This window comes from Polypterus senegalus, chromosome 9 (assembly GCF_016835505.1).
Source record: "Polypterus senegalus isolate Bchr_013 chromosome 9, ASM1683550v1, whole genome shotgun sequence".
Classification (NCBI taxonomy): Eukaryota; Metazoa; Chordata; class Cladistia; order Polypteriformes; family Polypteridae; genus Polypterus; species Polypterus senegalus.
Window position 1 is genome coordinate 102,130,103 of NC_053162.1, and position 14,882 is coordinate 102,144,984.

Sequence of the window (14,882 nt, forward strand, 5' to 3'; positions counted from 1 at the left end):
TTACATTCTGAGTGTTTAGCCTAGTCAGTTCAAACTGTGTACCTTACATAACACACATTACTAAGAGTTATGAGATACATGTATAATTTTTGGGTTTATCAATTAATAAGCAGTCTCCAAAAAAGCACAGATAATCGGTTAATTTTTACTTGGTGTCTGCGGTGGGTTGGCACCCTGCCCAGGATTGGTTCCTGCCTTGTGCCCTGTGTTGGCTGGGATTGGCTCCAGCAGACCCCCGTGACCCTGTGTTCGGATTCAGCGGGTTAGAAAATGGTTGGTTGGTTTTTACTTGGTGTAGTGTCTTTCACAGTGAGCAATATCGCCACTTGTTTCTAGATGCAAACATGGGTATAATACAAACCAGTAAAATGAATAGCTTACAAGATTATTTAATACTAACAATCAAACTGGCATTTTAAGTAATTTTCAGTACACAAAATTATTCAGGAAGAAAAGAAAAAAAGAGCCAACATTTATAAAGTTGTTTGCCTGAAACTCTCGGTGCTCAATTTTAACTCTCAAAAGGTTTCTCAGTATGTATTTGTTGTGGGATTGTATGCTCAGTTTCACATTATTCTAGATATAGGAGATTTAAACACAGTCAAATGTTGTACATTATGTAATGTTGCATATTTTCATTATGTTGTACCGTGGAGACACAAGGCTTGGTATAAGGCCGTAGAAAATTGCCACATCAAAATTATTTCTGAAATCATTTTGTCAGGTATATTTGTAAAAGAGAATGAAGGCTGATCTGATTTTTTGATTGTCAGCCCAGGCACTGTCTGTGCTAAGTTTGCATGTTTACCCTGTGAACCAAATTTTTCAGTTTCCTCCCATATTGCAAAGACATGTGTTGGATTAAATGGTGAATATCAATTGTCCTGGTGTCACTGAGTATGGCAATTGGAGTATTTCCTGTGATGGACTGGTGTCCTGACTAGAGCTGAGTACTGCCTTGTACTCTTCGCTTTAAGGATGGAATCCAGAAACTTTTATAATTTAGTATTGAACTAAAGTAAATTCAGAAAATGTGTTTATGTGTGTGTGTGTGCATAAAAATATAGTTTTTGAAAATTGAAAATGAGGGAAATCAACTTAAATGTGATTTAAGAGACCATATTTTTGTTTCATATAAACTTTTTTTCTTCATCTTGTAAAGCACTTTGAGCTACACCATTTGTATGAAAATATGCCAAATAAATAAATGTTATAGTTGACTTTACCTCAGGTTTTGATTTGTCTCAGTGTAACTCCTGATGGTGAAGTGAGATGCACAAGTAAATTAGTGGTCTTTTCATAATACCTTATTTTTCCATATTTAATTTTACATATAGGGTTCTTAATGTCGAACTCCCCATTGGCTTTTTAAAATCCAAAGTAACTGTATGCTTTAGATTTGACATAATATGACATTCCATTAAGTGCATATTGCTTGACAAAGTAATGGTAATAATATTAAATAGCCCATAATTTCACATGTATATTTTGGCTGCTCTCCTTATGTCAATGTGTGATTCCTCCAGTGTTCCCAAAGATATACAGATTAGGTTAGCTGACACTTCGAAATTGTCCCAGTGAGCATGTGTGTGAATGGGTTATGCAGTGTACAGGTGCCCTGTCCAGGTTTGTTTAGGTTTTTGCACCATCTGTTTTCAGGATAGCATATTTATCAGGATTTTGGTGGAATAGGAAGAAAGTGTGATACTGGATGTCTTTAATGATGGCAGTGTCTCTCATCTACACTGAAGTTGCATACCAAAGTGTGTGGAGTGAACTCCATCAAAGTGGTGTTGACGTCAAGTTGTTCTACAGGACACAGAGTAAGAGAATGTCAAAAAGAAAAAATTAATGTCAGTCACAATAATAACCATATTTACTAAAAGTGACATACTAGCAGCCCTAAATGGGTCTAAAATAATCCTTGCTTTTGTTTTTGGTGCATAAATAAGTCACCTCTTATAAAAGTAGTTAAACTAGAGTTCCCATAGTTAAATGCTTTGTATCCTATCATAGTTTTGTCTATCCTTGGAAGACCACAAGGTGATACAGTGGTACAGTATATGCATACATATGTAATACATGTCAAAAGGAGGATTTCAAAATTGTCTATAAACTTAACAGGGAGGCAATACAGAGATTTAAGGACTTAAGTTATGTATTGCAATTTATGTTCTTTGCTTTTTTAAATTAACACTACCAGTTAATCTATTTGATCAATGGAATCGATGTAAGTCCAACATATGGCACATTTATGCACACTTTGAATCCTATTTAGTTTTACCTACATGTCTTTGGGATATGGCAGGAAATTTGCTCCCATGTAGGAAGAATTGCAAACTTGGCATTGACAGTGGCTGTTCCGGGAAGAGAACTCTCTGAAGTTCCCTAAAGGTTTAAGCTGAAAGTGCTAGCAACCATATCGTCGCTCCACAAATTCCAAATGTATTACTGTCACATTTTTTTCTTTTTTTAATTAAAATTATTTCAAGTTTTTTGATAGCATTTTTATATACAGTATTCAGCATCCTTCTTTTTGTGCCTATTGAAAATTTTCAAAGATATGCTTCATGATCCATTATTTCCAAATCTGGGAGCCAAGGTCCATTATTAGCTTTGATTCCTGCGATAGTCCTAATATTAGTTGTAATCCATGTCTGGTTTTCAGGGAAGTCTGCTTGGCAGCGAGTTTCTCCAACTGAGCTGCTTCCCATAAACATCTTTAAACATGAATTTGCCTACTTGGGATATGAACTTTATTATCAGGACACTAAAATGGTAAGAGAAATAAATGTTTGAAGTGCTGTTTACTAAAATAAACTGGCCCATCTGTCTTAACAGTTTATCAGTCTTTATATTCCAAAGGGAATTGTTCATCTGGGTGGCAGGAAAAGGAATGGGATACGGAGTTTGTAGGAAGTAAAAATAGACATATTGTTCCTGGTTGTCTGTTCTGTCCACAGTCATTGTAGAATGTTTATAGATTATTTAGTATTCTGAGGTCAGATTTGCCTTCCTGGATCTTTTGATCACAGTGTTGCCTGAAGCCGCCTGCCTGTCTGTGGACTTAAATAAGTCATTCAGTAGTTATCACTTGCAACAGACGCTTTGGAGGCGGTGGTTGCCTAAGTGGGTGTGTTTTATTTTTATCTAAATAAAGAAGGAGAATACATCCCATTTAGAATACAGCCAAATTGTTTTCTGTTCAAAGATTACAAACTGCAGTTGCTTCATAGCCCATGGGGTGCAAAAAGTTGATATCTTTTAATGGACTCTGTGAATGTATTGAACAAAAGGTCTTACCACTAGCAGTGAACAGGACTTAAATTTATGTAGTAAATATTTTTCTTGCTTACTTTGTGTTATCAGGGTGATGCCCATGCTGGACTAGGAAGAGCAAATAGTGACAAAAAAGCGAAGTGGTTCTGCTAATGAAATTGTCTCAATAGCTACATTAATTCTATGGACTGTTGGTGTATCCACAGCTTTGCTCACTTAGTAGTATGTGGCTCCCTGTTATATAACAAGGTAAAAGTTTCCTATTTCAGCTGTCACTCTTAACACAGCAAGGGTCTGCCAGGACCTAGCGTAGTTCTCCATGGCACAAGAGTAGGATGTTCAGTGTACAGTACCTTATGTGCAAATATGATGTAGCTAAAGGTGTCAAGAGTAAAATCAAACTAGAATACATTTTTTATTGCCAAAAATATTTTATTCAGTTCAATCAACTTTATTTTTTTATTGTACTGTGCACTGAGTGTAGGCTCAGAAGGAAGTTGCAGTTACATATAGGCATTATTCCAAGAAGTTTTTCCTTGATTACTAGCAAGTTTTTACAAAACCCAAGATCTACCCCAGTAAACACCTCTTCACACTTGCTGGGCACCTGATGCAATAGTGAAGACATTACTTATAAACGAAAATTAAATCTTAGTATTGAGTAAAACTACACCAGGCTATTCACACTTTATTTAAAGTAGCCAAAGACTCCTCTTATTCACAGTATCAATATTTTTGTATTTCAGTTACAGCTTTCAACTGATGAATCTTGTTAGAAGTTGGAGTCCATTTGACAGAGAGTCATTGTTTTTTTGTTTTGAGAGAAAATGCACTCTCCTGGTACAGCTGTAAAATATTGTATGCAGTATGCCTTTGCTTTTCTTAATCTTTAATTTTTTCCATAACCCATTTAATCTGTTTGATTAACAGACACCTATCTACAGTTGCACTTGTAAAGATGTTTGCCATATGTTGCCATATCATCTTGCCCCACATTGATTGGTTTACTTTTTAATCATTTTTGTGGGCATTCATTTATTATTTCACCAAAAGCATATGAAGAAAAGTATCCTGGAAATGCCTATTTCGGTGAACTGTAACAAAGTGTGAATGTAGTATTGTTTATTCATTTTCTGTATTAAGGATTTTTGGCACCTTGAATGAAACTATCACTTAATACGTGTACTCATTACAACAGTGATTATCCACTGCCAAGTCATTGACTGTCACGTGTGAGGGTGTAGGTATAGAACAGGAGCATTTTCACATTGGTTTTGCATTAATGAGGTCAATGGATAGATGATTTTCCAAAGCGGGTCCAACACCACAAGGCAGCAGGCAGGGTCCAGATCTGGACATGACACATTCCATTGCAGGGCCTACTTTACTCATTCATACAGAGCCAAAATAATGTCTCTAGAAATTCTACGGCACATCTTTGATTAGAGAACATGAGGTAAGTTACAATGATGTTTTGTTTTCAGTGGTAGCTGTAGATAATTCGGGAATACTATGCTAAAGTTCAGCCACTAGCGACAGTGGTATTAGCTACAAGCAGTGACTACCATACAGTCCATGAATAAAGCATCATATATTGAGAGCAGCCTCAAATGATATACAAGTTATCAGTATGAGGGAAAACAGTGACTGTCAAGAATTTCAGAGGTCTTTTATTAATACTGTTTGCCTTTCTGCACCAGCGTGTTTTATTAATGTCATATCAACAGTGAGTTTTTTTTATCTCTGTCAATTACACTCTCTTTAGTGCTTTGTGTTTGTGAACAGAGCAGTTGCCGTAAGATGCTACTCAGCCACAGAGGACAAATTCTAGTGTGTCTGTATTAGTTGGTATGCATAGGTGAAATTACCTTGGCATTTCTTAAACATTTGAAGAAGTAAAGGCCTTCAGAAGGCTTCTTGATTATAGCTGTGATGTGTAGTGTTCACATTAGGTTGTTGGCGGTCGTGACTGCTGATCCTTTCAAAAGCATTCCCTCCGATGTAAATGGGAGGGTGGCCTGTCTGATGTCTGTTTTATATATTTATATTAGCTGTCCCCTGCGGCTCTGCCCTCGTAATAGTGAAACAGGACAGTGAGGAGGGCCCTGCTTGGCTACCCGCTCCTGACATCATGCTTCCCCCTCGCCATGGCCTGCAGCTTGTGTCTCAGATTAGCGCCAATAAATTGCTCCTGCAAATTAACTATCTATCTATATATATATATATATATATATATATATATATATATCTATATATATATATATATATACACACACACACACACACACACACACACACACACACACACACACACACACACACACACAGTGTATCCTTGATAAGTGTCAGAAAGCCACAAAAGCATCCTACTCTGGTAAGAATATTTATAAGCTAGTGGAACACACAGATGTATGGTCTTCAAATAAAAGGGTATGGAAAGGGCCACTAACATAAAGGTAAATTTTGAATCTGGGTTTTGAATACGTAGTCATGTTCATGGGGTGTGGGTAGCAGAGAAAATCGCAAGTAGAAGTATTTGATAATGTTGTAAAGGCAATTGACTGATTCAGAGAAAAAATGGTCATAAAAAAGTTGGGATGAAAACCGAAAATTAGCATAGACTTACTATACAAAGGATTTTAATAAATGTCTACCAACACAAAAAAAATAGTTATTACTTCTCCTTCTTATGTTTTACATTCTAAATAACAGCATCTCCATGAACTGTAGAAAAAAAATTGAAGTTCACTCTATTCCATTGTGGTTTATTTAGCTCCACCCCATAATTGCAGTGTCATTTGTTTGTTTGTTTGTTTTTTTATAACTTACGTTTGCATTTTGCTTGATTAAAAAAGTGGTTAATGTTGTTGATTCGAACTGTTCAGTTAAAGGCCAAACGTTTGGTTAATTCAAAACTATAACTCAGTGTGCATTTGAGATTTATTTTTCCCTGTGGTGTACACAGAAAAATTAAGTGCACACTTGACGGAAGGCTAAATGTCATTAATGATGTCAAATATAACCTCATAAGCAGAGATTTACAACACTGCAAAAGCCACTTTTGGACTGATATTTTCCTTAAAATTGTTTTACTTAAAATAAGTACAACAGAATACTGAACAACAGAATACTGGGTGTGAATCCTGTCCCTCATTGCTACATGTTTGGCATTTACACATTTTTATTGACATGAGGGCTTTCCTTCCATATCCCAAATATGTCTGTTTTAGGTTAGGCTATTTGATGACTTTAAACTTGTCGTCTTGTGAAAAGAAACTTGTTTGTTTGGCTTTTCTTTCAGATGAGGCTCCAGTCCTTACAACCTTATAACTGAAATAGATTTGAACATTGATATATGAAATGTGGTGTTCTTTTCAATGCTGTATAATTACTGTAGTCAGACTTACTCATGGCACATGACCTGTGTAGAGAAAACAGAAATGTCCTCCTTTTGAATTTTTAGGATCACTTTAGCGCAGTCATTGTGGATAGTGTAACATGGTAAGAGTTAAGTTAGTAATGTTTCAGAAAAGGAAACATTTGAGGCAGGGCTCTTTATTTGGTGGACTGAGTTCTGAACAAACAAACACATGCTAAAGAGAATGGAACTGTGGCATAAATATTAATACATTCGCTCCAGGGATTGTCAAGGCATATTGCACCCGTGCTGGATAGAAACCAATAGGATGGGCAAGGCATTTTACTGTATTTTTTTATTGCTTCCTATATATGTCCCACCTGAGTCACAAACAACTTTGAACAAAAAATGTATTGTATGAAAATGTAAACTTTGCTGAATCACTTGTACATTAGGACCAAAAAGGAGACTAGTATGATGGCATTTTTTATTGAGAAACACCAAATCAATCAATCAATCAACATTTATTTATATAGCACATATTCATACAAAAAAATGTAGCTCAAAGTGCTTTACAAAATGAATAGAGAAATAGAAGACACAATAAAAGATAAACATAAGTCAACATTAATTAACATAGAATAAGAGTAAGGTCCGATGGCCAGGGTGGACAGAAAAACAAAAAACTCCAAAGGCTGGAGAAAAAAAATAAAATCTGTAGGGGTTCCAGACCAAGAGACCGCCCAGTCCCCTCTGGGCAATCTACCTAACATAAGTCAAACAGTCCTCTTTGTATTTAGCGTTTTCATCGAAGGACCTGATGATGATGGTCACGTAGACTTCTGGCTTTCCGTCCATCAATGTTGGTGCATCATGATGCTTTGAGTAGGTGGTGGTGGCGCAGGCCGCCACCACAAAGAAACCGGAAAAAGAAGCAGAAGAGAGAGTAGGGGTCAGTACGGATTTTAGAGCCACTAGGAATAGTTATTATGAAGAATTGTACATACAGAGTATCAGGATTAAGTTAAAGTGAAGTTATGAGAAGGCCATGTTAAAGTAATGTGTTTTCAGCATTGTTTTAAAGTGCTCTACTGTATTTGCCTGGCGAATTCCTATTGGCAGGCTATTCCAGATTTTGGGTGCATAACAGCAGAAGGCCGCCTCACCACTTCTTTTAAGTTTAGCTTTTGGAATTATAAGGAGACACTCATTTGAAGATCTAAGGTTACGATTTGGAATATAACGTGTCAGGCATTCCGATATATAAGATGGAGCGAGATTATTTAAGGCTTTATAAACCATAAGCAGTATTTTAAAGTCAATCCTGAATGACACAGGCAACCAGTGTAGTGACATCAAAACTGGAGAAATGTGTTCGGATTTTCTTTTCCCAGTTAGGATTCTAGCAGCTGCATTCTGCACTCGTTGCAAATGATTTATGTCTTTTTTGGGTAGTCCTGAGAGGAGTGCGTTACAGTAATCTAGTCTACTGAAAACAAAAGCGTGAATTAATTTCTCAGCATCTTTCAATGATATAAGAGGTCTAACTTTAGCTATGTTTCTTAAGTGAAATTACCGGTAAATTAAAAACCTAACAAGGAAGTGTTTTTTAAAGAAAAATTCTCAACATTGTGTAGCTTTTATTATTATATATGCATTATAATAATAATAATAATAATAACTTTATAAATATATTGTAATAAATGGAACCCTATACTAGTGTGGTTAACCCTAACACCCAACTGAACCAGTTGTGCAGATATTTAATGAATCTCTTGAATTTATTAAGGTCCGATGCATTTTCAAGATATTTTGAGTTTGTACACAATCTGAATACCAATTAATTTCCTGCTTTTTGTCCACTTGTTTGCCAGACAAGCTCACAGAACAGCATCTTTCATAATTAGATTTTTCTGCAACTACTTACAGACGTTCAGTGGGAGCCATGCCCATCCCAGATGCACTGGATGCAAGGCATGAAACCATTCTGGACAAGGAGGCATTTCAATGAGGAGTAAATTTGCAAAAACACACAAACATATTAATACAATTTAAAGTTAACAATTAAAACTACCATGAACTTCTGTGGAGTGTGAGATAAAAATTAGAACACTGAGAGAGGAGAAAAAAAAACATGCAAGAGATAAAGAGAATGGAAAAACTCCATACAGTAAGCAAACACAGTATTTAAACCCAAGACTCTTGAGCTCTGAGGCAGCAGATATAACAGCTACACTACTGCATATCTCGGTCCTCTGGTGGATAATAAGGAAATTATGATATGTAAGAAATTAAAGAACAAGACTGATTAAGAACTTAGTTGCAATAATAAAATCCATTGCCACTGTCTTGTTCAGGAGTATAAATGAGAAACCATCTCTGGGGAAGCTAGAATCAAAGTTGAGAAATATTTTTTTTTTAAATAAGGTGGTAAAATTGATTGCCTCTGGCCTTCTAAAAAGAAATTAAATGCAATATTACTGAAAAATCTATTTAATTGTTTAGCTATAAAAATGGCTGGCCTAATCACTAAGAAGACAAAAGACGATATGCATGATCTAATTATACTGACACCCCCCCAATCTAAATCAACACACATTTTTATATTTTATATTTTTAATTACCAATATTGTTTGCTGTATGCATTTCAATAAGCGAGCAATTTTTCCACAGACTTATTCATATGGAAAGATGAAACGGCACCAGGTTCTAATTTAAGACAGTAGCTTCCAAACAAAGCCCAGTGTCTCCTATCACTGGAGTCTGAAGTATACTTGGCAATAGACAAAATGAAGAGGGATATGGTGTTCAATTCATAATTTACTAAGCACCAAGGAAGCTCAGAAACTTGAGGAAGGACTTATATGGTATTTTTCTGCTCTAGTAATCTGATTTCAAAAATATTTGCATCCTCACACACTTACTGTTGATTAATAGCAGCTTATATTTGCTCATGAGCTGTGATTAAATACAACACAATGGATGTTGCCCTAATTTCAAGTCCTTGTGTTTTACTGTGGATATTCAGAAAGCCTTACAAAAGTTACAGATTACATATCAAACAGTCCAAAATGATAAAAAAGCCAAAACGAACAATAACAAAGAAAGGATCATTTATATCCCTGACTACATATATACTCTAAAGTCTTTAGAGTCCTGGTGCTTCCTGTTTTGCTATATGGTTACGAGACATCAACGCTATCTAGTGACGTGAGATGAAGAGTGGACTCCTTCGGTACTGTATCTCTTTGGAGAATCCCTGGATACCGCTGATTTGACTTTGTGTCAAACGAATGGTTGCTCACGGAGTCCTAAATGATGCACATTACCTGCATTGTGAGGAAGTGTCAGTTACAGCACTATGGCCATGTGGCACGATTCCCAAAGGGTGAACTGCCTCGCAGAATCCTCATTATTGAGGACCCAAGTGCCTGGACCAGGCCAAGATCATGCCCATGTAACACCTGGTTGTGGCAGATAGATGGGTCATTTCTGGAGGTTGGGAATAGACAACGTGTCTGCCTGGGGAGGGGTTGCATAACTGGGATCCTGAGCTGTTTTTTGTCGTGTGGTGGGTGTGATGAAGCACTGTACCAGTGCATGCACCCCATCCTGACCTGACCTCATATACTGCATGGTCAATACCTGGCCTACTGAATATACCAAAATACACCAATTGCTCTGAAGCTTCTTTTTTCAATAATCAAATTACTTGCCTGTCCAAGTTTGAAATGTGTAAAAAGGTATAATAAAAATAAAGGAAAGATACAATGAACATTTACCATGTACTTGTTCACATATGTGAATGAACAAGACAGCTACAGAAAAAATAGTTCTATAATTATATACAGTAATTTTAGTTTTTCATAAGTTGCACCACATTTTTCTTTATGGACAAATGGCAATAAAGCAAGTGAAGCTTAAACTACAGGAAAAGTGGAAATATAAGTTTAAAAGACCATGAAAGATAATTAGCACTTTCAATTGGGAGACTCCTAGCTTATGCCTTATTATTAAGATGACAGCTCAAAGTTAAGGTCTCCATGTCAGATAATTATAATAACCTCAGTCCAAACCATTTAAAAAGTCTTCAGCTTTCCCCCCCTTGATTCACAAGTGCAAAACATAATACTGTAACTAATACAGCAGGAGGAGCATGGGTACAAACACACACCCCAAGATCAAATAAGATGCAATAATACCCATCATGGTTAATTCAGTGTAGCACTTTTTACTGAGACCAGCTTTAAGAACTTGCCCAAATCTACAACTACAGTACAACAGTAATAATCTTTACAACATTTGCATACCCAAGTACACATACTTTACACCTAAGGCAGTATGTCTTTATAATGCCTCACTGTGGCTGCTGTCCTACCTTTAGTTGTGTTTTTTTTTTTTCTTGAGTGCATTTGAGTGGAGTTGTTTGTCTGTGAAAAGCTAAATATCCTCTTGGCGCAAACAGAATAATTTCTGTATGTACTATCTACTGTAAAATTGGGAAAAAAATACAAAAATCATAGTGATCTAAAGTTTGGTTAACATACTGTAGTTACTGAGATATGGCAAATTGACAAAGAAACCAAGAAAGCATTCCAGGGGAAATCGAATCTCCAAGTTTCTACAGTAGGCCATCTGGCTGTATTCCTCCTCCTAGATACTCTACAGTATCAGGACATGCTGAAATCTAGACACTGAACTAAAATAAGGTCGTCTTGTGTTGTTTAAGTAACCATTGAAACCCAAGTTTCCGTTCCCTCTTACAGTGATCCCAACATATAGTTTTTCACTGTTCAAAAACAAAAAGAATAACTACAGTAGAATCATTTGGCATCATAACAAGAACCTTCAAATAATTGCTGCTGCTGTAATTTCCAAAATTCAGTCATGGGTTAGTATGGAATAAAGGAGTCACTGCCAGGCTTACAGAAAAGAAGGACCCTTATGATGGCTCTCCAAACTCAGAATGATACAGAGAAAGCACAAAGTATGAAACAAATGGTGTGTTTATTGAAAATAAATCACTGAAGTGACAGTCTCAGAAAAATTAAGAATATGCAGTACAAACTAATAGACCAAGTTATAAAACTTGATTCCTCTCTGGGCCTCCTTCCCTAGGTCTTAAATCCTATCTATCAGGTAGAGTGAATAACAGTGAGCCTTCTTCACAAATTCTTCTCTCCACCTTCAGGTTCAATCAGATATATGTCATTACACAGTTTTGAACCCCCACAAAGCCCCAGAAGTGGACAACAAGTATCTTTTGCTCTGCGGGCCCCAAGCTAGAACTACGTTAATTGTCTCTTGGTTTTTCAGCCTTACCAGGGCAGGGTTTTTCAGACCGCTTCAAGGCTGCCCTTTCCCTAATGGAAGCAATACATTCCCTCTCCACCAAGTCAGCTAGCTGAAGGGCAGGAAAGTACTGGTCGCCAGCTAGGGCTCACTGAAATCAGCCTTGAATTGACAACTTGGTCCTAGCAAATAAGCATGCTATCAAGTGAACCAGGATGTTTTGAGGCCTCTTACTTGCGTTTTATGTCTTTACACACTCTAAATAGTGGAGCAACAGTCTCTGGAACCTTCTTGCCCTACTGCTGTCCAAGGTAATATAAGAGGTTTTCATCCTGACTGCAGATTGGCTTCAGTATACTAGTGCCAGTGCAACTAATACTGGCTGCAATGTTACTGTACCTTAGTGCCACTTGTTTTCCAACACTGACGCAAGCCAGGATGTCTTTATTTATTTTATTATTTATTTTTTTCTCCAGCCGTCTGGAGTTTTTTTTTCTGTCCCCCCTGGCCATTGAACCTTACTCTTATTCGATGTTAATGTTGATTTATTTTGTTTTATAATTGTGTCTTTCATTTTTCTATTCTTTAATATGTAAAGCACTTTGAGCTACTGTTTGTATGAAAATGTGCTATATAAATAAATGTTGTTGTTGTTGTTGTCTCTTGCCAGCATTGAAATAACTCTGATCCAGAGGCCTTTCCAATGGTGCCATTGCCCTTAGAAACCTTTTACAAACTCGCACAAATATATTTTACACAATTACATTATGCATCATCTTAAAAATAAATTCAACTTCAATTTGGAGATGAATCAACAAGTGATAATTTGAAATTGATAAGACCTATGATAAATAGTCATTTATCAGTTAAACATACTTTTAGAGTACTTTTTAGCCTTTCAATTTAAAATATTTTTTTAAATGTGTATTAAAACATTACAAATGAGTAAATACTTTAAGAATAAGAAAAATGACCAAGTACTGCTTCTTCTCTCATTTTAATCAAAACTGTAGGAAGGTAAGCCAGGCTTTTTTGTGTATTTTTGTTTTTGTGTGTGCGGCTCACAATATTTTAGAAAACCGGTAAATTGCTTTACATAGAAAAATTTTACTTTTACCACAATTTTTTTTTTAATGTCAAATGACTAGGGTTCAGGTTAAACTCTCACTCTCGGTACAAACCATTTATTAAATCTTTATTTAGTGTTTTAAATGACTGACTGCAAAGAAACTACTATCTAACCGTAGTGTGGCCAAATCCCTAGTAGACTATTTAGCAAATTACTGGATATACATTACCTCACTCCCATTTTTGTAAAGTCTTTTGTTACTGTGTATGTTTTGAAGGGTATAATCTCATTACAGCCTGTGCTACCAGGATAGACTCCTGCTCCCCACAACTGTAATGTTGGATTCAGTGGGTTAAATAGCTTGTTGGATATGTCATGGTTTCCTAGGAAAGCAAAACCAAGCAACAGTTGGATGTTTCAAGCAACTTATAATAGACAGTCTTTAAAAATTATGTTCTTTGATTGCATTAAGCAGTGTGTTGTCCTTGGCATCTTCCCAGTCCTGTGAGTGTGTGTTTTGTGTGCCATATTCACTATACAAATTCTTTGTCAAATAATGTCTACCTCCAGTTTGAAAAGGTGAAAAAACTCAACTTCATTAAGAAATATACTGGCACAATCGTTAAATGGTTTCTATTCTTAGTTAAAGTTCTTTTCCCCCTTCAGCATTTGGTTAATGGCTGACTGTGTCTTGTGATTCTCACCATGTATCAGGCTGCGCAGAACACTCATTCAGATTCCTTCAAGTGCATATGTGATAACTAAAGGCTATGTTTTATGCTTAATTAGGCAACAGCCGCTAGTAATGCATGTTATTCCCTTTCAATATTAAGGGGCTTCTGAAACATAAATGCAAACCTAGCTTAATAATGTCCCTTCGGCAAGCCTTCTCTTATCTTGATGATAAGTTATTGCATGTGTATCAGATGACAAAACAATTGTTTTTGAATGTCTTAGCTGGCCCTTTGGTGTTTTAATTTTTGCCATGCTATCTTGGTCTGAAAGTCTGATTTAATATACTTTATACCTTTTTTTTTCTTCCTTTTCAGTATTGCTGACCACTGTGAATTGCTACAGCGTAAAAGCTGCCACTCGAGTTCAGGATTTCTTTGCTGCAGCTAAGCTTCTTGCCCTCGGTCTCATCATCATCACTGGCTTCATTCAAATAGGCAAAGGTGAGATTTATATATTCTGTTGTGATTCCAAAGCATTCACTGAGTCAACTTTTGTCCATTTATTCTACCATTTATTCTTTTTCGAATTACCTAGTTTATTGATCTAACTTTTAAGTCCTTTATATAGTTCAATCCAAATTTTTTTTTATATCAGTTAATCTGCTGTTCTGTTGTAGAATGAAACTACTGTTGTTTAAAATAGATAAAATGCATTAAGCACTGTTCTTTTGGTTGTCTTGTTAAGTCTTGGTGAAGAAAGCGATCATGTTTTCTTTTGTCAGTTCTCACAGTCCTCTTTTGTAAGCTGTGTTCAGATTTATTTCTTGGCTTAATGCTTTGCTGTTTTCTAAATGCTAAATAAATAAATAAATTACAAAGTACCCCCAAGCAGTGCCAATACTAGCTTAATGTGAAATAACCTATCCAGGAAGGTTATTATGGTGAGAAAGCAAATTGTTTACATCTTTTTATTCAGCTTTCATATAACAAAGCAGTACAATAATATATCATTAGTATGGTATAAACAGTACCTACCACTTTTTAAAGGCATATTTAAAACTTTATCCCAAACCTAAAATGTATTCACCTCAGTCTTCATGTTCTTCCATTTTTTGATTCTTCCATTTTTACTATTGTTACATCACTTCTAACCAGGTTCAAATCAGTTGGGATTGGTACTATGTGAATTTTGTTTTCCCATTGTGCATTT

General features: G+C 36.0%; 1 protein-coding gene across 1 annotated transcript in view; it reads left to right on the forward strand.

Moving 5' to 3' along the window:
- The window catches only part of slc7a5 (solute carrier family 7 member 5), a 76,719-nt gene that overhangs the window by 13,896 nt on the left and 47,941 nt on the right, over positions 1–14,882 (forward strand). Inside the window, exon 2 of the mRNA XM_039763529.1 lies at positions 14,048–14,173. Coding sequence (XP_039619463.1) covers positions 14,048–14,173 — 126 coding nt within the window. The remainder of the gene's footprint in view (positions 1–14,047; positions 14,174–14,882) is intronic.